Raw genomic sequence first — 25,605 nt, 5'->3', positions numbered from 1 at the left:
CCAATGTGGAAATTACTGAAAGAAGTGGTAACTAGAAAGCAGAGGATAAAAATTGGGTTGGGCGTCAATCCTGCCAGCTGTGTGTTAATTCCTGCCCTGGCACACCCTGATGAGATCATGGAATCTCAAATTTTTTGGCAGTGTCTCAGAAACTCCTCACACTAACGTATTTTCCACTGCCTTCCTGGGATCTGGATCGGTTCTGAACAAGACCTGCTGCACAACACCTCACTAGGATTTCTACTGCAAACTGGGAACAGTCAAGAGATTCCTGCAATTGAAAGAAGGCAGGTGGACAATCACCACATCGTCTCTTCACATTTATGCAACAGATGTGCCTCCTTAAGAGATGTGGAAGTTGGAAACTCTGCCAAAAAAATAGACGGAAACCAGGGTGTGGTTACCATTCATTAACTTGCCGAACTGGCACATGAAGCATAATAACCAGACACTTCTCTCAGTCCAGAACAATGTTATCTTCAGGGAGAGACAAAGATCTCAGACCCGCATGGGGAAAAATACACTTCAAAATCCTTCTTGATAGAAGTAAATGAAACTGTGAAGCTTGTTGGGCTCTGGGTTGCTGTCACCTCAGCAAAATCTAATACCTTAGGGAAAGATCTCCTCAGTTCCTCGCCTCTCTGTCCCATGTTACACCCCTCCTGCTTCACACATTTGGAAAATTGTTGATGTAGTTAAAACTCTTGGTAAAAAACAGTAGCAGTCTGAGGAGTGAAGTACCACCAGGCTCAAGGACAGCTTCAACCCCGCTGTTATAAGACTGTTGAATGGCCCTCTTGTACGTTAAAGATGAACTCTTGACCTCACAATCTACCTTGTCACAGCTCTTACACCTTATTGTCTGCCTGCACTGCACTTTCTCTGAAACTGTAACACTATATTCTGCATTCGGTTATTGCTTTTCTCTTGTGCTATTTTCATGTACTTACAGTATGTCTTGAAATGACTTGTATAGATACATGCAAAACAAAGTTCTTTACTGTAAAGTATGACAACGACAAACCAACTACCAATTCCGAGTACAACCAAAACATTTCACTTAAGGTGTCAGCAAACTGCTGAATATCAGTTTTAACTTGCCTTTAGGACATTATCAATTTCATTGGATTAATTATCACGGAAATGCAGAAAACTGTATATCAATCTTCTTTGTTTTAATGTTAGTCTTCATCTTGCTTTCAAATTTCCCCACTTCATGTGTTTAATGCTTACCTAGCTATCTTTTGCAGGTGAGAACCTCTGACTGCAGCAGTGAGAGGTTGAAGATGTCCTTGAACACTCCAGCCAGTTGGTTGGCACAGATTTTCAGTACCCTGCCAGGTATACCGTCGGGGCCTGACGCCTTGCGAGGGCTCACCCTCTTGAAGGATGTTCTGACGTTGGCCTCCGAGACAGACATCACAGGGTCGTTAGACGTTGTGGGGATTCACACAGGTGTAGTGTTATTCACCCATTCAAAGCGTGCATAAAAGGCATTGAGCTCATCAGGGAGTGAAGCATCACTGCCATTTATGCTGTTAGGTTTCTCCTTATAGGAAGTAATGGCATGTAAACCCTGCCACAGCTGTCGTGCATCTGATTGTGTCTCTAACTTCACACTGAATTGCCTTTTCACTCTCATGATGGTCTTCCGTAGGTCGTACCTGGACTTCTTGCAGGGTTCTGGATCACCCAACACCGCAGATCTAGCCCTCAGCAGACTGTGAATCTCTTGGTTCGATTTACCAATTTCAACATTGAGGTGCCTGAAGAGACACACTCAACTTCTGACAGCAGCTTTAGAGTCATAGAGATGTACAGATGGAAACAGGCCATTTGGCCCACCATGTCCATGCTGACCTTTCTGCCCATCTATTGAAATCTAGTCTGCCCGCATTAGAACCATATCCTTTTATGCCTTTGTATGTTGAACAGTTCAACAAATGTTGAAGTACATGCACGGAAATCCTGATGAGTTCTATGTGTCATGGTGATGACAGTGAACACAAGTGGTTTTGCCTCATTTACTGCAAAACCTTGGGAAAGTAAACTAGTGTAGAGGTCTACTTCCTGGATATGTTTGGAGAGGGCTAGAATGTGTTGGTCTGATACTTGCTAACCACACAGAATTCGGCTTGGTAGAATTAGAACATAGAACAGTACAGCACAGAACAGGCCCTTCGGCCCACAATGTTGTGCCAACATAGCTATTCCCTCCTACCTACAGGATGCTCATATCCCTCTATTTTCCTCTCATTCATGTGCCCATCCAAGTCCCTCTTAAAAGCCCCCAATGAATTTGCCCCCACCACCTTATCAGGCAACACATTCCAGGAATCCACCACTCTCTCAGTAAAAAATGTACCCCTCATGTCTGTTTTGAATCTACTCCCTCTCACCTTAAATGCATGCCCTCTGGTACTGGATCGCTCAATAATGGGAAAAAGATATTGCTTGTCCACCCTATCTATGCCCCTCATAATTTTATACACTTCCAACAGATCACCCCTCAGCCTCCACCGCTCCAGAGAAAAGAGCCCAAGTTTGTCCAGCCTCTCCTGATAGCACATGCCCTCTAATCCAGGCAGCATCCTAGTAAACCTCCTCTGCACCCTCTCTAAAGCCTTGACATCCTTCCTATAGTGAGGTGACCAGAATTGCACGCAATACTCTAAATGTGGCCAAACCAGATTTCTATAGAGATGCAACATAACTTCTTGACTCCTATACTCAATACCTCAATTAATAAATGCAAGCATTCCATAAGCCTTCTTAACCACCCTGTCTACCTGTGTAGCCACTTTCAATGAGTCACGGATTTGAACCCCAAGGTCTCTCTGCTCTTCAACACTGTTAAGTGTCTTGCCTTCAAGAGTGTACTGCCTCTTGACTGGTTATTTTTTTTTAAACACTACTCACTGTTGCCTGTGTTTTATGTTTGTTCAGATTTTACTAAACTCTACTGGGAAGTGAAGAAGTTGTATAACACCATGCAGTATTAATGGAATAAATAGGGTTTCATAACTTGAATTATCTCTTTTTGCATTATTTTAAATTCTCGAAAGACATTCAAGTCCCAAAAAGCAAATGGAAAAGTAAACACCAGAACAACTTTGTACAGCAGATTTTACAGCAGAGAGTCATTGAAAGAGAGTCATAGAGAGATACAGCAAGGCAACAGACCCTTCAGCCCACCATCCATGCCAGACATCAACCACCTATTTACACTAATCAATTAATCCAATTTATTTTATTCTTCCCACATTCCCAAAACTCACCCCAGATTCTACTACTCTTCAATTTACAGCAGCCTATTAACCTACCAACCCGCACGTCTTGAGATGTGGGAGGAAGTTAGAGTGCTTGGAGGAAACCCAGGTGGTCATGGGGAGAACATGCAAACTCCACACCTCATCAATGACCCTCACCAACTTTTACAGATGCACCATAGAAAGCATTCTATCCAGATAGCATCCTATCCATCACAGCCTGGTATGGCAACTGCTCCGCCCGAGACCGCAAGAACTTGCAGAGAGTTGCGAACGCAGCTCAGTCCATCATGAAAACCAGCCTCTCCTCCATATACTCAGTCCACACTTCCCTCTGCCTCAGGAAAGCAGCCAAGATAATCAAGGACCCCTCCCACCCCAGTCATTCTCCCTTCTCCCCCTTTCCCTCTGGCAGAACATACAAAAGCTTGAAAACGCGTACCACCAGACTCAAGAACAGCTTCTATCCTGCTGTTACAAGACTCTTGACTGGACCTCTTGTACGAGAAAGGTGAACTCAATCTCTCAAACTACCTCATCATGGCCCTTGCACTTTGTCTGCCTGCACTGCACTCTTTCTGTAACTCTAGCACTATATTCTGCATTGATATTGTTTTTCCTTTTGTACTACCTCGATGTACTTTGTATGGAATGGTCTGTCTGGATGGCAGGCAAAACTTTTCACTGTATCTTGGTACATGTGACAATAATAAAACAACTACCAATTACCAGACAGCAGAGGTCAGGATCGAACCTGGGTCTCTGGCACTGTGAGGCAGTGGCTCTACCAGCTGCGTTAGTCTACTGCCCCAACTTTGCGACTGTGGAGTATAGTCCGAAGGGGTGGTATAAACAAATGAAGATCGTGTAATGCAGTTATACTCAGTGTTTATTGCAGAAGGACTGCTGTCTGGGAGAATTACAGTGCGGTGTTCAAGTCCTGATCTGAAAGGTAACTTATACAGTGGTGAAGACTGTAAATGCATAAAAACCACTCTCAGAAGAAGCTGTGCTGGGGGCACTGCTTTGTTTGACATTGGTTTTGTTGTTGTTGGCACTGCTGTGGGCAGAGTGATGGGCACTGTTGTTGCTGCTGCTGTTCACAGTTCACAAGGACTTTGATCCCGGCACCTTTCTTTACGACCTCAAATGCTTCTGGGGCCTGTTCCAGTGGGAAACGATGTGTGATTAGGGGTTTTACATCCACCTTCTTTGAAGCTATCAGGGCGATTGCAGTTGGCCATCTAAAGTAACAGAAGAGAATCAGAATCATATCTATTATCACTGACCTATATAACGTGAAATTTGTTGCTTTGCAGCAGCAGTTCAGTGCAAAGACATAAAATAAGTTACAAAAATAAATAAATAGCAAGAGCATTTTCATCTCCACACCACTGACAGCACCTACAGGAGGGACTGCCTCAAGAATGTGGCATCTATCACCAAGGATCCCCACAATCCGGGCCGTGCCCTCTTCTCACTGCTACCACCAGGCAGGAGGTACAGAAGCCTGAAGTCCCACACCACCAGGTTCAGGAACAGCTACTTTCCTACAGCCATCAAGTTCTTGAACCGACCTGCACAACCCTCATCCTACCTCAGCTACGGAACACTATGGACTACCTCTTGCACTACCATGGACTTCTCTCTGATTGTGTCTTTTTTCTTGCACTAATTTTTGCACTCTTTTTTTTCTCTCTCTCTTCACTGTCTGGAAGAGAGAGAGAAAATATATTCTGTGCCTGTGATGCTGCAGCAAGCAAGTTTTTCATTGTACCTGTACCTCACTGTACTTGTGTACATGACAAATTCAACCTGAGACTAATGCTACACACTATAAGTCAGTCAATTGCTAGTGTGGTTCAGTGGATTAGCATTCCTGCTTCTGATTATTGAAGGTTATAGGTTCAAATCCCGCTTCAGAAACTGGAACATACAACCAGGTCACATCTCTAGTGGTAGCACAACAGTCAGCTGGATGAGACTTTGGTTGGATTTTGTTGGTAAGTGCCAGCATTTCTCAGCTGAAGCTTCAGTAAGTTACAGGAATCCTGTTCAAACAGAGGTCTCAAAACTACGGATCGATCTCTGCTGTGGACTCCCTGCAGAGTCTGGGGGTAAGGCAGCTCCTTACTGAGGTTCCCCAACATCTATGCTGGGGAACTCTTTCTCCAGGACCTGACCTGGCTCACAACCTGCATGCACAACAAGGATTTGGGAAGGATAAGGTGTGTGTTCTTTGTTTTAAATATCTGAGATTTCTGCAATTCTTTTAATTATTTAAAAGCCTTTTCAGGTGATTTTAGAATTTTTGCAGAAAGGTTTAATTTGTATGTCTTTTGAAAGTCAGGGGATCACTTCATTACATGGTTGGAGACCCTGTCAGCACTCAGAGCAACTCTGAGACCACCCAGACAACAACACCAGCCTCCTGGGACCAGCTGAGGTTAGTTTTGGCAGTGGAGATTAGAAGTCGCAGGGTGCAGGAGTCCAGGAACCTACTGAAGCTTCAGCTGAGAAATGTTCACAGTTTTGGATTTGGAACTGGCTTGCCCATAGAAGAGAGGGTAGTGGTCAATGGGACTTATTCTGGCTGGAGGTCCATAACTAGTGGTGTTCCACAGGGATCCATAATGGGACCTCTGCTGTTTGTGATGTACATAAATGACTTGGATGAAAACATAGATGGGTGGGTCAGTACATTTGCAGATGATACAAAGATTGGTGGTATCATGGATGGTGTAGAAGATTGCCAAAGGATAAAACAGGATATAGATCAGTTGCAGATATGAGCAGAGAAATAGCAGATAGGGTTTAATCCAGTCAAGTGCGAGGTGTTGCACTTTGGGAAATTAAATATAAAGGGACAGGACACGTTAATGGCAAGACCACTAACACTGTTGACATACAGAGGGATCTTGGGGTCCCAGTCCATAGCTCCCTGAAGGCAGCTGCATGTTGATCGGATAGTAAAGGCGGCGTATGGCATGCTTGCCTTTAATAGTCAATACACTGAGTTCAAGCATCAGGAAGTTATGTTGCAGCTTTATAAAACTCTGGTTAGGCCCCATCTGGAGTATTGCTTTCAGTTCTGGTCGCCCCATGACAGGAAGGATGTGGAGGGTTTGGAGAGGGTGCAGAAGAGATTTATCAGGACGCTGCCTGGATTAGAGGGCATGTGCTTTAAGAAGAGGTTGGACAAACTTGGGTTGTTTTCTCTGAGGAGGAGGAGGCTGAGAGGAGATCTGATAGAAGTTTATAAGATTATGAGACACAGAGTAGATAGCCGGTATCGTTTTCCCAAGGTCAAAATGCCTAATACTAGAGGGCATGTGTTTAAAGTGAGAGGGGGGTAAGTTCAAAGGAGACGTGCGGGGCAACTTTTTTTGAGACAGAGCGGTGGGTGCCTGGAATGTGCTGCTAGGGGTGGTAGTGGAGGCAGATACGATAGAGGCATTTAAGAGGCTCTTAGACAGGCACATGGATGTGCAGAGAATGAAGCGACATGGACATTGTGTAGGCAGAAGGGACTAGTTTAGTAGGCTTTTAATCACTAGTTTGATTACTTTGGCACAACATCGTGGGCCCAAGGGCATGTTCCTGTGCTGTAATGTTCTATGTTCAATGTCCTGTGTTCTATGTCCTATGGATCCATTGCAGTGTTGGTCTCTGGCAGTAAACTGATAGGATTAGTGAAGTAGCACTGCACACATTCCGTTTCCACAGATATTCTTTCCCTGAACCTAGCTTCCTGACGCAGGAACTATATTTTTATTGAACCTTATTGTATTGGTTTAAAAGTGCCCTGTAATTCCTTACTTCCTTTAGATGAGACATCATTGTGTGTACAATCCTCAGGCTGACAAGTAAAACCCTTCTAAATGGTAAGTAATCCACGAGGTGATATGCCATTGCTTCTCCAGATGCACCAGACAACAGCTACGGGCTAAGAGAGCATCAGTGGCTTTATTTGGGATAACGTACAGGCAAGCATTCTTGGTGGGTATTTTGCATTGAAGCCCTGGCAGCTTCAGGTTGTAGTTCCAATACACAATTGGACACAAGCTCACAGGCTGTTCTTTCTCCTTGTTAATAGTTGACATTTTGAACCAAGTTAGGCTCTTTTGCAAGGAGAAAATTGTTAGAAAGCTTAAATACTGGATGAAAATTTGCTGCATTACTGGCAGAGTGCAGCACTGACAGGGGTGCCTCTGATGTTCAATGCACAGTTTCTCCTTAATTAATACACAAGTTTTATGATGTCACTACTGATCACATCTGAAAATTTCAATCATGAATTGTTGTGCAAAGTTAACTCCTGAAATTCCCCTGGCTTGTAGCACAAAATTCTAAAGCCTGTTACATATTTTTTTCCATAGTCCCTATGCAGTTACAATATAAAGCATCCTATCTGGATGCATCATGGCTTGGCACGGCAATTGCTTTGCCCAGGACTGGAAGAAACTGAAGAGAGTTGTGGACACAGCCCAGCGCATCACAGAAACCAACCTCCCCTCCATGGACCCTGTCTATACCTCTCGCTACCTTGATGAAGCAGCCAGCATAATCAAAGACCCAACCCACCCAGGTCATCTCGCCTCTCCCATCAGACAGAAGATACAGGAGCCTGAGGGCACATACCACCAGGCTCAAGGACAGCTTCTGTCCCACTGTGATAAGACTATTGAACGGTTCCCTTATACAATGAGATGGACTCTTGACTTCACAATCTACCTTGTTTGACCTTGCACCTTATTGTCTACCTGCAATGCACTTCCCTGTAGCTGTGACACTCTACTTTGTATTCTGTTATTGTTTTTACCCCGTACTACCTCAATGCACTGTGTAATGAATTGATCTGTATGAATGGTATGCAAGACAAGTTTTTCACTGTACCTCAGTACAAGTGACAATAATAAACCAATACATGGCTATATGGCTCTCAAGTACTTACGTGTTTGTATATTTAAAGCTGCCACGGATATCCACCTCTCTGACTGTTGCATGTAATACGGGAACATTGGACGTGTTTGTTCCCAAGCCAACCAATACAACAATTCCGCCAGGTTTGACAGCCTGTGTAAAAATAAATAATGATTTTTGGGGATAAGATACTGCAAAAAAAAAATCACAGCTAAAATATATTGCCTTTAATGTTGCATTTTACGTAGTGAACTTTTAATGGAAGAATAGAAATTATTATTACTATATAATGAATATGGGGCCAAGGCATTGTGTAGTAACTTGTTTAATTTATATATAGCCTCTTTCATACAGGTAAAAAAAATCAGTATGTCACTAGCAAAACTAGCATTTAAAGCCCATCACTAATTGGCCTTGAAGAGGTGGTGGTGAGCTGCCTTCTTGCACTGCTGCAGTCCTTCTGGTGAAGGTGATCGCACAGTGCTGTTGGGGATGAAGTTCAAGGATTTAGACCCTGCAATAATGAAGGAATCACTCCTCCTGGGAGCATCTAATGGGAAATTCAAGATCTCTAGCCTAACATTTCCTGTTAAGGTAAGAGAGGGTTAAATCACTCAGATTTGTCGGTAAAAATTGTGTATAATTTATGTTTAATTTATGTTTTTTCTTGTGAATGCTGCTTGTAATGTGCTGTGATGCTGCTGCAAGTAAGATTTTCATTGCACCTGTGCATATGTACTTGTGCAGATGACAATAAACTCGACTTTAGACTACAGACTTTACCTGTGATTTCTATGCTTCCTGCAACCAAACTGTTCAAAGATTCATTGTAGGACGCAAAATGTTCTAGTCAAATGGACTCTCCCGGAGGTATTATTGATGTTAGTTTACAGCATCACAAAGGGTGCCACAGGGAGCAATCCTCAGTTACTTACTGAACATTGGTGTTTTAACTGCAGATATAGCAGTAATTTATAGGTCACTGGTTTAGCCTCAGCACCTTCTCCCCACCACCCTCATTTAATTTTGGGCGCCAAACTTTAGGCAGGCTATCAGGCTTTAGAAGAGGGGACAGAGGAGACATTGCAGAATGATACTAGTGTTGGATTCGACTGTTTTTTTAACATGTATAGTGTTTAATACACCTCAAGTGGCTGCACAAGGAATGGCCACTTCCTAGCTTATTGGTTCGTCCATCAGGTGAGTATGTGTTTTTACATTGGTTGGTTTGGCCACAGGTATCTAATAGGTTTTCTGACTGGACCATTGTTAACTGAGGAGTACCTCTTATCTCAGGTATAAAAGGTGTTGTTTTTTGTTAATCCCTCTCGTTCTCTTCCCCACCCCCGGCCCAAGCTCATCTTCAGTTCGTTTTGTCTCGGCCCATCTCCCAGTAGTAAAGCTAGTGCCATGTCCTTTGTGACTGTTTCTTTGTTTTAAACTTTTCCAACAAAGCTTTGTGAAGCATGAAGTTGCTTTCAACTCATTCTTGGACTCCTGAAAGAACCTGAGGATTCGAGAATACCCAGATCTGACACCAGCGATGTGGAATTCCAGTTTTAGAGGGAGAATGGGGAAGCTGGCTTGTCTCGTACTTAAGGGATAACTTGAGTCATTCAAAATGATCAGTGGTTTTGATAAAGTTCAGAAAGGGAGAATTATTTCCAGAGGCTGGGCAGTGAGTAACCAGGCAACAGGGTTACTTAAGGCCATGGGGAAAATTTGAGGTGCAAGATGAGGAAAATGTCATTTTCTTGGAGGTGAGAAGTTGCTTGTGGGAATACCCAATGGTGGAACTTTATCCACCTTGATACTTCCTGTCCACTGCAGTGGAAGGTATCCCTGTCCAGTCCCGAGGTTTATGCCCTGTCCAACATTGCACAGATTGAAAAACTCCAAGGACTTCTGTTGTAAAGGCAGGCACTTACATAGACACCAGCCTGGATACAGGTATCAGCCCCAGTGCAATCGATGCACACGTCTGGCATGGCACAGAGAGAGGTCTTCACTTTCTGGGCCAATTCCATGGGACACGTGCACTTATCGACTTTCAAGACAATGGTTGCCCCCAAGCATTTTGCCTTTTCCAATCGGTCCTGACACAAATCTGAAAGAATGGAATTGGATTAATAAATAGATCCTTTCATATCTATTAGGCCATGATATAGGAGCAGAATTAGGCCATTCAGCCCATCGAATCTGCTCCACCATTCAATCATAGCTGATTTTTTTAAACTCCATTCTCCTGCCTTCTCCCTGTAACCCTTAACTCCCTTACCAATCAAGAACCTATCAGTCTCTGCCTTAAATACACCCAATGACTTGACCTCCACAGCCCTCTGCAGCAACATTTTCCATAGATTCACCACCTTCCGGCTGAAGAAATTCCTCCTCATCTCAGTTTTAAAGGGACGTCCCTTTATATTGAGGCTGTGCCCTCAGATCCTAGACTGTCCTGCTGATGGAAACATCCTCTCCACACCCACTCTATCCAGGCCTGTGTTCGATAGGTTTCAATTAGAATCCCCCCCCCCACCCCCATCCTTCTGAAGGACATCTCTGCTGGGGACAAGTTTGTGGGATCCATCCTTTCCTCTAATACCGACTTCTTATACATCCTCCCACATCCCCTACAATTGCAGCACTCTCTCCTCATTCTTTTAAAATATTCCTTACAGCCCATTTCTTTGCCCAAGCATTTGGACCCATGTCCTAATATCTCCTTTGGTGACTTGGTGTCAAACTTTATCCAATAAATCTCCTACCAATCATTTTGGGAAGGCATCTGTAAATCTAATTCCTATTTAATAAAGAAGATGCATTTGTTAATAGAGTAAAATGGTAACCTGCTTTATAAACATTGTGGAGCTCTAATATAGACAAGACACCCGAGGTACTTAGTATTTTCTCTATCGGGCCAACATTTCAGACCTCCACTGGGAGTGTGTTATAGTGTTAGAAGTTTCATTCTTCAATGAAATGTTAAACGGACACTCATCTGCTCTTTAAAGTCTGTGGGGTTAGGATGCCAAGGAGAGTGGAATATTCTGGCTAACGTTCCTTCCTCAAACACTACCAAAATGTCCCAGACTGCTTCCTCTCCTCACAGATGCTGTCTGACTTTCTCCCTCCAATGCAGCACTTTCTGTTTTCAATCAAAAAGGAGGGAGGGAGAGAAGGGGAGAGGGGGAGAGGGGGAGAGACCTGAGGAAGGTCAAACACAAATCACGTTTAAGCATCTGCGTAAACCGAAGAATACATTTTTAATAATCTTATTGTCATCCCTGCTTTGGGTACATTTGGACAAATTATGGTAATCATACACAAGTTATCTCCTTATTATCACACTGGTGACAAATAAAAATCTCACTTAGTTTGACAACATCTGCTTCAGAGTGGAGATAATGTCAGCAGGAGATACATTTGTGCTTTGTATTCCTGACAAGGGATCTTCGGCTGTGACTTGCAGTGAATCTCTTGCCCCTGAATAACCAACACAGGAATGACAGTGCAGAACAGATTGATGGTAAGCTTGGTTACTTTCAGCGTGACATTGGAAACTAGTGAAGGGTGACTGAATAGGACAACAGAAGGATCAATCTTGAGCAACACTCTCGTGCTGTATTGTTTGAGCTGGTATCCTCACAGATGAAATTAACATACCTTATGGCATTACTCAAACACCACAGGGTCTTTCTTTGAATCTTGAGCCATATACCTCAATATACCTCAGCTAAGGTAGGTTGTCTGGTCACAGTGCAGTTTTGAGGAGTTCACTGTGTGTGAATTTCCTACCGACAACAGTGACTGAAACTCAAAGCATTTTACACTGGCTGTAACTCCATAAGATCAAGAGAGATGTTATATAACTGCAAGCCAGTTCTGTGACATGGCACAGCAGAGGAGGGGCTTCTCCCGCTAATCACCCCCTTAGGAGGTCATTAATGAGTTTGAAGCCTCATCGGGGCAGTACAGTGGCACAACAAGTAGATATCTCCTGTGCATGGGTTTCCTCCAGGCGCTCGCGTTTCTTCCCACATCCCGAAGACGTGCTGGTTGGTCGGTTAGTCGGCTACTGTAAGCTACCCCTAGTGTAGCTGACAGAATCTGGGAATGTGCAGAGAGTACAATGAGATTAACTAGGTACTCGATGGTCAGTGTGGAGTCAGTGGGTGCAAAGGTCTGGCCCCATGCTGAGTTAACAACTTCAGAGACTTGCTTAGCTGTCAGCACTGAAACCATACCCTCTAACCCAACTTTCCCAGTCAATCCCACTTCTGTGGAGTGCAGTGCACAGACCTTGCTCTTCTGAGAGAAAACCAAGCCCATTGATGAGGTGCTGTATGACCTGACAGAAGATGTTTTCGACTGCAGTGTAGGCATGTCACTTGTACAAGAAATTAAGCAATGAATCTCTCAGAACCTCCTCGAGTTCTTGGAATTTTAATTCCTTTATGGGACAGACAGGCCACTGGCGAGACCAGCAATTATTTCCCAATCCAAATTGCCACTTGATCATGAGTTATTTTCGCATACACTGCTGCAGTTAGTATGCTGTTGGGACTCATACAGTGCTATTATGTAGGGATTTCCAAGATTTAGATCTAGGTACAAAGGAATACTGACTTATTTCCAAAGGAGAAAGGCATGTGGCTTGGACAGGAACTTGGAGGTGGTACCTACCTATGTGCCTATATGAGTTTTCTTCTAATGATTGGCTGTGGGTTTGGAAAATACTGTTGAAGAAGTCTTAGTGAAAAACAGCAGTAATGCTTGTAGATGGCACACAACGTGGCAGAGGGAGTGAACTTTCAAGGAAATGGGCAGAGTGCCAATCAAATGGGCTGCCTTGCCCTGGATATTTTGACCAAAGACAAGTACAGAATATTCCATTTGCCATGTGATGATAGAAGGGCTTTGGGGAGCCAGGAGCAAAGTCACACGATACTTAAGCCTCTGCTCCATTCTTTCTGGGCTGGTCCAGTTTTTTTGCTGTGGACACTTCCAGGATGTTGGTGGAGGGGTTTTTAAACAATGGTAATGCTATTGAAAGCTAAGGGGAAAGTAATTCAAATCTCTCTTGTTGGAGATTGTCATTGCCCAGAAATTATGTGGCATAACCACAGTTCACTAATTATCTCCCCAGGCATTAAACTTGCACCTTGTAAACGGTGAAATAATGTTGCACAAGGGTGGGTGAAGAATGTAATCTAGCGATAAAAATGTCCTTACCTGGTAGAGTTTCATTCCTGACTGAAATAGAAAACCTGCCTCAGCCTTCATTTCATTTCAGCTTCTCACAGGGAGCCCAAATAAACAACACAGCCCATTCTCAGGAAATACTTCGACAGGACAAAGTAAGCAGAGCATGAGAGTAGGAAAGATCATGGCATTAGAATGTCAGAAAATAACTCAAGGGTCCATCACCACCTTGGATTCAGAGGAAGTGTGATCGAGAGTACAAGAAGAACAAAGTTGCGTAAATATAACCATGGCAATGGAGAAATAACGCACCATTCAGGTTAGAAATATAATGTATGAAAACTTACCGCAAACTACAGTCAGAGTCACTCCTATGGCCTTGCAAGCAAGCAGAGTCAACAGGCCAACTGGTCCTTAACAGATAAAATAAAAGTCATTGTTTAGAAGACCATGTGGTTATACTTCCTAAAAAAACAATTGGCACAGCCACTGTATGCATTAGAACGCAGAGTAGTAGCACTTGCAATGCAGGGTCCCCCACTGAGGATCGAGTCTCCTGTCAGTGCCTGGTTGAGGGCAGAAGATTCCTGGTGAAGGATCTCAGTGCTGCCTTTCACAGGACAGGATGTGAAGGCTCAGGGCTCAGTAAACACTCATTGACCTGAACTGCAGTTAGTAATGGCTACAGTGTAAAAACACCCTGACATGTATGTAACATCCATCAGTTCAAATGAACATTCTCCTTACTGATAACATAGAACATAGAACAGTACAGCAATGGACAGGCCATTTGGCCCATAATATTGTGCTGGTCTTGATGCCAATTCATACTAAATCTTCTCTTCCTGTGAGAGGTTCCTTAAAGCTTCCAAAGGCATTGCATTGCAAGCACCAAGTCTGGGATATTGGGGAGCTTCAATGTAAAATTAAGGGCGGCATGGTAGCGTAGCAGTTAGCGCAATGCTATTACAGCACCAGTGATCGGGGTTCGATTCTCGTCGCTGTCTGTAAGGAGTTTGTACATTCTCCCGTGTCTGCGTGGGTTTCCTCTGGGTGCTCCAGTTTCCTCCCACATTGCAAAGACGTATGGGTAGGTTAATTTGGGTTTAAAGTGGGTGGCGCGGACTCATTGGGCTGGAAGGGTCTGTTACCATGCTGTAAATAAAGTTTAAAAAAAAGACACAGAATGTTGGAGACAGAAATGCACACACTCATGCACACATACACACAGAAATACAGTCACCCACACACAGACATACAAACATACACACAAATACACACATATGCACTTACACACTGACAAACACACACAAATGGACGATAAAGATGGAACATAACAGCAGTAGTGCTTGTAGATGGCACACAATGTGGCAGAGGGAGTGAACGTTCAAGGAAATGGGTGGAGTGCCAATCAAATGGGCTGTCTTGCCCTGGATATTTTGAACCAAGACAAGTACAGAATATTCCATTTGCCACGTGATGATGGAAGGGCTTTGGGGAGCCAGGAGGGAAGTCACACAACAGTTAAGTCTTTGCATTCTTTCTGGGCTGGTCCAGTTTTTTTTCTGTGGACACTTCCGGGATGTTGATGGAGGGGTTTTTAAACAATGGTAATGCTATTGAAAGCTAAGGGGAAAGTAATTCAAAACTCTCTTGTTGAAGATTGTCGTTGCCAGAAATTGTGTGGCATAACCTCAGCTCACTAATTAGAGCCTGAGAGAGAGAAAATAATACATCACTCAGCACTATTATTTCATTGCTGTAGGATTGAAAATACACTTCGGATAAAGTGAATAGCAAGAACCACCATTTCCAAGATGTTTTTGCATTTTTCCAAAAATTTGACTGGTTAATTCCTATTGCTCTTTCCCCAAAGGGTTGGGCATTGTCCTGGCCAGATTCACAGAAAGGTTAGTGATTTTTGCTTTGTGTATTTTTTTTTCCAAGGTTTGAACCTGTAACACACCAGCCCATAACTAGACAGTATATCAGCATTTCAAGGGTGCACATCCCAGAAACCACACTCTGTGTACCCTTCATCTCGGCTCTCTTGCCCTTGAATATTCCATTTCCATACAAGAATAGGGAAGGAATGTAGAAGTGGGCCAATCATCCTATCTCACTCAGTGCCAAACGGTTCCCCACGTTTCCAGCCTCAGTAGCTGTGGTTCAGCTTTTGTATAGGTCAGCTGAATTGCCAGTCAAAATTGGGCAAATTTCAGATCCATTCACACGGGGTTAGGGTTAGACTTACATGGGGTAACTACATGGCACTTGTAATATTGGAGTTAAAAGGTACACCAATACTATTTCAGCCCTGTACCTTTGTGGATCCAAGTCCTACAAATTACCAGAAAAATGGTTATGACTCTAGAACAATGAGAGATCGCCAATGTTTTGAGGTGGATGGCTACTGAACGAACAGATGGTGATGAGTTGTAAGGGAAGGATACTGCAACCACAGCAAAGCAGAAGATGGCTTTTCCGCAGACTTGACCACAAACCATGCTGAAATACTGTGCTTTTAGGGATGCCACCTGTCAGATGAGATGATACTGGTTGGAGCCAGAGCTCACTAAGAAAGGAAATGTGGTGGAGAGCGATCATCACAACTACATGAAATTTCCTGGTAGAAATTCCTCAAAGTAGTTTCTCAGGCATAATCACTTTCATTTGTTTCATAATAAGCACCCATCCATCACAAGGTCTGAAGAAGAAGTGTTCACTCATTCCAGCATATTCAATTCCATTTGCAACTTGGTAGACAAAACAGCCCATGCCTGGCTGTAAAAGGGTCTAGACAAATTCAAGGCATAGTTCTTCTAACTCTTTCCACTGAGCCAGTATGTTGGCAGGCACGGTTCATGGTCGGGTTTGTCATCCTGCATTTGCCAAGGAACACTCTATTCTTACCAACATTAGTGACTCAGTTTCATATTAATTTTTTCTGGTAATTTGTAGGACTAGGATCCACAAAGGTACAGAGCTGAAATAGTACTGGTGTACCTTTTAACTCCAATATTACAAGTGCCATGTAGTGACTCCATGTATATTTAAGCTAATCCCATTTCCCAGCACTTGGCCCTTATCCCTCTAAACTCTTGTCATTCATATACCTGTCCACATACTTCTTAAATGTACCTGCCTCACCCACTTCTTTTGGCAGCTGATTCCATGTATCTACCACCCGCTATGTAAAAAAAATTGCCCCTCAGGTTCTTTCACCTCTAACCTTAAAACTATGTCCTCTAGTTTTCGATTCCCCAACCCTAGAAAAAAGACCGCACACCCTCTCTATGCCCCTCATGATTTTATATACCTCTGTGAGATCACCCTCAGTCTCCTATGCTCCAAGAAGGCCCAGCCTCTCTAACTTAGTCCCATGAGTCCTGGCAACATCCACATTGGCTGGTTAATTGCTGTTCGACATACATAGATGGGATTCACCATCTTTACTGAAGGAGAGGAGTTACTTATTGCAATTTTTCAGATTTAACTGCAAACAACCACTTACCAGCTCCACAGATGAAAACCTTATGACCAACTTTCACTCGTCCTCTGTGACAGGCGTGAAGTGCGACACAGAGAGGCTCAACTAAAGCACCTTCTTCTAAGCTCACACATTCAGGGAGTCTAAAACAGAGATGGTATAAGCATCAGCTGTACAAGAGTGGCAATGGTGCTATGTACAAAAATAATGTGCAGACAGTATGATGCATAGAACCAGCAACACTGAACATATAGACTGAACGATACTAAGAATGTGAAGAGATTAGAATTGGAATTGGTTTATTATTGACACGTGTTCCGAGGTACAGTGAAAAACTTTGTTTCACATGCCATCCATACTGATCATTTCATCACATCAGTGCATTGAGGTAGTACAAGGGAAAAACAATCACAGAATGCAGAATATAGTGTTATAGTTACAGCAGAAGTGGAGTACAGGCAGACAGTAAGGTGCAAGGCCGTGACGAGGTAGATTGTGAGGTCAAGTGTCCGTCTTATCGTACTAGGGAACCATTCAATTGTCTTATAACAACAGGATAGAAGCTGTCCTTGAGCCTGGTGGTACATGCTTTGCACTGTGTTCTTCTTTTGTATATATGTTTTATTATGGATAACGTTTATTTTTGAAAATAAAAAAAAATAGTGGTAGTAATATACCTACATTAATCCAACTGCAACAATATTAAGATCTTCAGTGTTGAGCTGGTTGTTTTTGCCACCCACTGATACTGTAGCATACTAGATTAGAGCCATGTAGGATATAAATAATTTATTTGAAAACACATTCAGGTACCCTAGGGCAAACGTGTGGATTATTAATGTCTATTGTGTTGATGATGAAGAACATCCATCTGCAGAATTGGAACTGCCAGTTATATCATGTCATTTACAAAGCACCTGTAACATAGTTTAAAAAGAAAGCCCATGGGTGTATTCAATTGGAATTTGACACTAAACCATAAGATTTTAGGGCAAGTGGCCAAAAGCATAAACAAAGAGCAACAAACAATCAGCTGGATGAACTCAATGGGTCGAGCAATATCTGTGGGGAGAGAGGAATTGTCGACGTTTTGGGTTGAGACCCAGCATCAGGACCAAGTCCTGATTCAGGGTTTTGACCCAAAACATCGCAAAGTCCTTCCCCCTCCACAGATGGTGCCTGATGGGCTGAGTTCCTCCAGCAAAATTGTTTGTGGAGGAACAGCATCTGCAGTCTCTAGTGATGCAGATACAAGAGGTTAATGAAAGAGAGATAAGACAGAAGAGCAGTTTGAGGAGGGAACTCCAGAGTGTAGGAATGTGAAATAGGAGATTTTCACAGATCTGGACTGCGTGTTCCAATACATTGACAGTTGAAGGGGTGGAGGAGATAACAGAAGACCAAGGAGGGATTGCAAACGAGGAATTATAAAATAAAGTCCTTGCTTATTCAAGAGCCAATGTGGCCTACAAACATAAGGGTGATAGGTGAATAGAACACGGGTAAGTGAAGGGCCTGGGTATCAAACTTTTCGATGACCTGTTACACGGAAGAGAATGGGAGGTGTTGACATTGGAATAGTCAAGTCTGGAGGTAACAAAGGAACAGATGGAAGGTTTTTGCAGGAAGATACAAGGTTGGGCGAAGCTCCAGAGATGGAAGTATGTGGCTTTGGCAGTCAGACTATTTCAAGATCAAATTGACATCAAAGGTACGAACAGGATCAGCTGCAGAGAGTTGCCATGATGGTGTTAGTGGCTAGGAATGGAGTGTACGGTGGGAACCAAAGACGGCAGCAACAGAACGGAATGAGCTACTAGTTTATCTGAACTAGATAATTAAACTGCATGTTTCCATCACTCTAACCAATGGAAATAGATCAGTCCTCTACTCTGAATAAGCTCCAGCAGTACACACAATACTTCCGAACTACCGGTATCCAAGTGAGGGGGAAGTTGGTCTCCGTCTCATTGAGACGGATATTTTCCTTTGGATTTCTGACTGTATCCTAAGCATGGTAGATGATTAAAATGAGAGGGAGCTTCAATGATTCTGGAAATCCTCCTACAGGCCTTGAACATCACAGATGTTCAACATTTCATTTTTGAGCAATGTTTTTTCGGTTTCAATGCCTCACAAGAGAACACAGAAACACAGGAACACAGAAATTCGCACCTACCTCAGTAACCTTTCACCCCTTGCTTATCAAACTTCTATCTCCTTCTGTCTTAAAAATATTCAAAGCTTGCCCTCCTCCACACTTTGAGGAAGACCCATGACTCTCCGAGAGAAAATATTTTGCCTCACTTCTGTCTTAAGTAGGCTAAACAGATCGCTGACTATATTCTCCTACAAGTGGGAGCATCCAATTCACATCCACCCTGACAAATTTCAGAGTTTTCTCATGCTGTAGGACTTGGCTCATCCAGTCTAAGGCAGTTCTCAGAACAATTCAATCCTTCTTTTGTCAAGACCCCTCAGGATCTCTTTTGTTTCACTCTAGCAACCTCTCATTCTTCTGAGCTCCAGTGAATTCAAGCATCTCCTCACAAGACAACCCACCCATTCATTGTATCAGTCCAGTAAATCTTCCTTGAACTGCTTCCAACACTGACATCGATCCTTAAATGAGACCACCAATACTGTACACACTACTCCAGATGTGCTCTCACCAATGCCAGTTATAAATGAACTATAACGTCCCTCCTTTTGTATTCAATTCCAGACCCATTTATTCCTAATCTCCATCATCTGCCACAACACTTAAACAGTTGATATTCCTTACTTGGTTGCTTTAAGGGGAATGGCTTTACATCAGAAAAAAATCCATGGGATCATTTATCCTACAGCAGAAAGAATGATTTTACTTCAGGTGAGATCACTCGGGCAACACACTCAAAATGCTGGAGGAACTCAGTAGGTCAGGCAACATCTATGGAGGGAATAAACAGTCAATGTTTCGGGTCAAGAACCTTCATCAGGACTGGAGGGGAAGAGGGCAGGAAGCCATTTCCAGAATGGTGAGAAATGGCCTGAAAATGCACATCACCGCTTTGTTAAAGTTAATTTTCACAGGGCTGAAAAGGACATGATTTATTAATTTTCGAGATGTAATCATGCAAGAAAATTTGGGGCAGCTTATAGATTCTCAGCTTGAACATGACACAGAGATACAATATGAGCACCACACAGACCCTGAGAGACCCACCCACCTAGGTAGGGGGAAGGGGTTGAGGTCAAGCTGGCAGGTGATAGGCGAGTCCAGGTGAGAGGGGGAAGGTAGGTGGGTGGGTCTCTCAGGCTCTGTGTTGTGCTCATATTGTATCTCTGTGTCATGTTCAAGCTGAGAATCTATAAGCTGCCCCAAATTTTCTTGCATGATTACATCTCAAAAATTAATAAATCATGTCCTTTTTAGCACTGTGAAAATTAGCTCTAACAAAGTGGTGATGTGCATTTTCAGGTCATTTCTCATCATTCTGGAATTGATTTCCTGGACTAATTCATCCTGCCCGTTTTGCACAATTTCTGCATTGTGCAGGAAAGTTGATTGGGGAAGTCCCATACTTCCCTCTGACCCTTCAGTCCAATCCAGTGCCCACACCCTCTGCCCACTGTTTCAAGGCTCAAGTACCATCCCCTCTGCCATTGGACCCCTTAACAGTTCCCATACCCCATATGATCCTGACCCCCAATCTCAATGGTTCCAACCACCAATGGTCCAAACCAACCTCAGCCCCGTGAAGCTAAGCCCCAGGGCTCTAAACACCCTGAAACCCCTAACAGAGGCTCCAATCTTCACTATGCCAACCCCTGACCATGTACCTGGAAGCTACCACCAACCACAGGCTCTGATCACTTTTGCAAGTCCCCTCCCACTTCCTGATCAACTATCAGACTCCAATCCTCCAGTCAGTGGGCACTGTCGCACCCTACCCCCTTCCTGAACCCCTGGACCTGACCTCAGTTCTGGGTGATACACTTTCACTTACAGGAACAAACAAGGAGCCTTCAGTAGAACCTGCAGTACTGAAATTCGCAGGTTGAAGACCACAAATAAAATGATCAATCGACTCTCTGCATCAATCATTCAGCTCATCCATTCTCGGCATTAGGAGTTGGCTTCTTTTGACACAGCAAGCAGTCATATCTGTTCAGCAAAGCACTAGGATCATGATCATTCCTGATCTGATTTGGCCAATACAGGAGAACACTATTGAGCTTTTACTTTAACACAGGGAAAAGCATTAAGGAATTAACATAAATTGCAACACCTGTTTCCAGTTTTGTGAAAATCCAGAAAAGTGTTTCTAGCCTAAGGTTGAACATTGAGCAACAATCATCTTTCGAGATATTGCTCCATTCTGTTGTGGTGCAATATTACTGAACTTCTCACTGTAAAACTATTGAATCCAACCTGTTCCAAAACCACTTAATTATTTCCTGATCCATCTTTGCTTTCTCGGAAATCTGAACATTACATTTCAATGGACTATTTGTATTTTGAGTTTGGATCTCACTGTGTTCTTTAATAACCCTAGTGGTGACCAGATGTTAAAAATATGGAAGACCAGAAAATTCAGATCTCATTACATTTTTTTCCATTGCCCTGATACTTAAAATATTTTTATTAGTCACATGTACATCGAAACACACAGTGAAATACATCTTTTGCATAGAGTGCTGGTGCCAACATAGCATGCCCACAACTTCCTAACTCGTACGTCTTTGGAATGTGGGAGGAAACTGGAGCACCCGGAGGAAACCCACGCAGACACAGGGAAAATGTACAAACTCCTTACAGACAGTGGCCGGAATTGAACCCGGGTCGCTGGCACTGTAAAGCGTTACGCTAACCGCTACGTACTGTGTACCCCTAAAAGGGGCTCCAATCTTCATACCGTTAACTCCTGACCATTTACCGGAGCGCTACCTCCTACCACAGGCCCTGATCACTTTTGCAAATCCCCGCCACATCCTGAACAACTATCAGACTCCAACCTTCAATCCTCAGTCAATGAGCGCTGGTAAGTGCCTAAAACATGTTGCTAACATTAAACATCTTTGGTCACAAGGAACCTGGCAATCTTGTCACCAAACATCTGCTTGTTGTTTTGATTTCAGAAATATTTTGCAGAGCTTCCATTTATCTGCCTCAAAACTCAAGTGAAAGTCATAAGAGGCATAGAGAACTACAACATGGAAAAATGCTTTCCGGTCCACCAAAACAGCACCAACCATGAAGCACTCATTTGCACACTAATCCTACCCTAATCCCTGCTATCCTGTGTACATTCCCATTACCCCCCCCCTCCAGATTCTACCACCGAACTACACACTAGGGGCAATTTACAGTGGCTAGTTAACCTACCAACTCGCATGTCTTTGGGACGTGGCAGGAAACTGGAGCACTTAGGGGAAACCGATGCAGTCACAGTGAGAACATGCAAACTATACACAGAAAACACCCGAGGTCAGGATTGAACTTGGGCTACTGGAGCTGTGAGGCAGCTCTACTAGTCGTGTCACTGTGTCATCCATTTTGATTGACTAGGAGCTGCTTAATAGAACATAGAGAAGTACAGCACAGGAACAGGCCCTTCGGCCCACAATGTCTGCACTGAAGGTAATGCCGAATTAAACTAAAACTCTTCTGCCTGCATATGATCCATATCCCTCTACATTCATGGGTCTATCTAACAGCCTCTTAAACACCACTATATCTGCTTCTACCACTACCCCAGTGATCCAGGCACCTACCACTCTTTGTAGAAAAAAATCCTGCACCGCACATCTCCTTTAAACTCCACCCCCCACTCCCCCCTCACCTTAAATGCATGTCTTCTAGTATTAGACATTTCTACCCTGGGAGAAAGATTCTGACTGTCTACCCTATCTCTGTCTCTCATAATTTTATAAACTTCTATCAAGGTTCCCCTCAGCCTCTGATGCTCCAGAGAAAACAACCCAATTTTGTCCAACCTCATAGCTCATACCTTCTAATCCAGGCAGCATCCTGGTAAACCTCTTCTGCACCCTTTCCAAAGCCTCCACATCCTTCCTGTCATGCACACAGGATGGTCAATCCTGAAATACAAGCAAACCTGACACCTTCATTGTTCAGCAAGAATACCTTTACAGCAGAATGCTACAGAATGTGTAGGTCATTGATATTTTTGTTTGATTGATTTATTAAAGGGAACTCCTTATGAATGAATCATGTGACTGGAATGTCAGTGAAATGATTTCTTTGTCCACAGGTATTCAGAGACGATCTGGAAAATGCAGAAAACTGGAGTAAGGACCTACCTTGAAGGGTTCTTCATTCCTGAACAAATGCACTTAACAAGTCTTGGGAGCAAAAGCCCAAAGTAATTAACATCTCTTCTGATTTCCAACCTCCTCTTATCATAAGAAAAAACCACAACCCTAACGTAAATATAGCAAAAGATTGTGGAACTGTGCCTGTTTGTTGAAAAAATTAGACAATTGGATGTATTCTGAACAACAAATGATGTACTCAAAAAGCAAGTAGTGTTCTGAGATTAAGAATTAAAATGGGTTGTAGGACATGAGGAAGTCGAAGCAACAGTGGACCCAACAAGCCTGCCCAGGCATTGAATATCATGATGGACTCACCTCCTCCTGTGTCAGTTCCCCATAGCCCTCAATTCACTGATCTTTCAAAAATTCATCTACTCCCTCATTAAACCTGTGATCGAGGCAGGGTTGGTGATCGAACACCATTTTAAAAAGGTATTAACTATCTGAACAACACGTCATGGGTGGTCCCTGTGTTACGACTGTTAAGGTTACGGAATTAGTCCTGAAAGTATTCTCAACTCACTACCCAAAATTTTGAGACACAGAATAAAATTCACTCTCATGGAATTTATGTGAAAAAAAAATAAATCAATACAATTTTTTTCTCAACTCGCTTTCCTTGATAAGTGCAGGTGACGTGGCTTTGTGGTACAGAAAGTCGTGATACGTTCGTTTTCTAGGAACACAATCCACCCCCCCTCCCCGCCCCCCAAAAACGCATAGTCTTACCGATAGATCTCAGCCTTTCTATCACCGTCACTAGTCAGTCTCCTTATCTAAAACAACTGTGGCTGAACTTGCACACATTGACTATAAGATTGTCGCTCATGAACAATTTAGCATGAGCGACAAATTGTGACCTTGCCAGCAATACCTACATCCCAGGGAGAATGGGATAATCTTTGGAATAGAATGAAAGGGAATAAAGTCAGCAAGATTTCTGTGCAGTGTTATTTCTTGTTACTCAGAGCATTCTTGCAGTTTCACTCTCAGCAGGGACTGAATACACCTGCAACTTTGCACACAGTAAGATCAGAAGATGTGTGATTGTAGGATGTGAAGCTAGGTTGTGTGTGCACTCTAGACTGGAAATTGAATATTTTCTCATTCTAGACTTAATAATCCCACTAAAACATCAGCATATGACCCAAAACAAACTCCACAACAATGTTCTACCAATCACCCCTGTATAACACACTGCACTGGTGACAAAGGCTTGTATCATAATTTCATTTCTCAAAGTTAAAAACTCATAAGCCTGAGTTTGTGCACTTCTTCACTTAAGGTGATGCAAAAATAAACTCCTATTAACTTTATTTTAAAAAAGGGATAATTCTATATGCAGAACTAATAACTATTTTTAGTCCTGCTTAATGTACCTAACTTTCTTCGAAAGTCATTAGCAACTTAGGCCAGGAGCATCAGCAGCATCAAAATTATTGGAGTATCATTTCAAAATTAAAATGTCTCAACCACAGGCAAATCCTGGGTGATCAAGGAGGTTTAAGTCTGATATATAAATTGTGGCAGGCAACCAGCCAGATGCACGAGAGGAAGTTAGGTAAACACAAGATGGAGAATGGATTAGAGTGTATGAAGAGGGGTGGGTGGATGCTCAATTAACAAAAGTACCAACAAGTCTGGATGAATGGCCTGTATCTGTTGATGCAAACACAATGTGAATCAAAGTAATACAAATATTAACTAATCTCATAGGTGGTAGCTAATAATGCTGCTAGCAAGTCCCACCTGGGAGTGACTCCAACACTTTATCATGGTTCTTTAGTTTCAGAAGTGAATTACATCAGGAATGGTGTCTGTGCTTCTGAATACCTCTCTGAATACCAGTGCTGAGGCGATTACCTTTGCATTATTGCCTCAGTCCAGTAAGTTACCATTGATTCAAATTGTCTCCCCAACACCACCCCAGTGTGATGTTAAAAGTATTAAATCTGTTAAGTTTCCATTTGAGGTGACCTCACAAAGTGTTCTGGTGTTGTCAAATTAAATGAAGAACACTTACAGAATCATCAGTAAGCACATTACTTGTAGGTGAAGCATTTAACAAAAAATGTATTGAAAGGCTTTGCTTCAGATCTTCATCCCTACATATAATGTGCCATCATTCTATGGTGAAGCACTCGTCCAGTTGGAATACATCATGTATATCTCAATGTTTACTATTGGTTCATCCTGAGTAAAATAAATGGATCTTCGTACTGTTCTAATGCCAAAGGATAATAATGTTCCGAAGGATTGGTTACAGCCAGCGAGCAATTTAGATTCCTGTTTATTAATCTGAAGCAGTTTTAAATTAGAAGGTTAATACGTTTTTTTTCCAGGTAGCGAGGGCTGTGACTTGGAGCAAGAAGTGGGACTCTCAGTGCGAGAAGAGGG

At 42.9% G+C, this 25,605-nt stretch overlaps 1 protein-coding gene across 1 annotated transcript in view; it reads right to left on the bottom strand.

Annotated features, from left to right (window-relative positions):
* Positions 1-4,199: 4,199 nt before the first annotated feature.
* Positions 4,200-25,605, bottom strand: part of LOC127585169 (sorbitol dehydrogenase-like) — a 36,223-nt gene continuing 14,817 nt past the window's right edge. The window contains exons 5-9 of the mRNA XM_052042382.1: positions 16,909-17,027; positions 13,742-13,807; positions 10,121-10,299; positions 8,224-8,345; positions 4,200-4,513 (exon numbers count right to left, since the gene is read on the bottom strand). Coding sequence (XP_051898342.1) covers positions 4,267-4,513; positions 8,224-8,345; positions 10,121-10,299; positions 13,742-13,807; positions 16,909-17,027 — 733 coding nt within the window. The 3' untranslated portion in view covers positions 4,200-4,266. The remainder of the gene's footprint in view (positions 4,514-8,223; positions 8,346-10,120; positions 10,300-13,741; positions 13,808-16,908; positions 17,028-25,605) is intronic.

This window comes from Pristis pectinata, chromosome 32 (assembly GCF_009764475.1).
Source record: "Pristis pectinata isolate sPriPec2 chromosome 32, sPriPec2.1.pri, whole genome shotgun sequence".
NCBI lineage: Eukaryota > Metazoa > Chordata > Chondrichthyes > Rhinopristiformes > Pristidae > Pristis > Pristis pectinata.
This window is presented reverse-complemented; position numbering and strand designations above follow the sequence as displayed.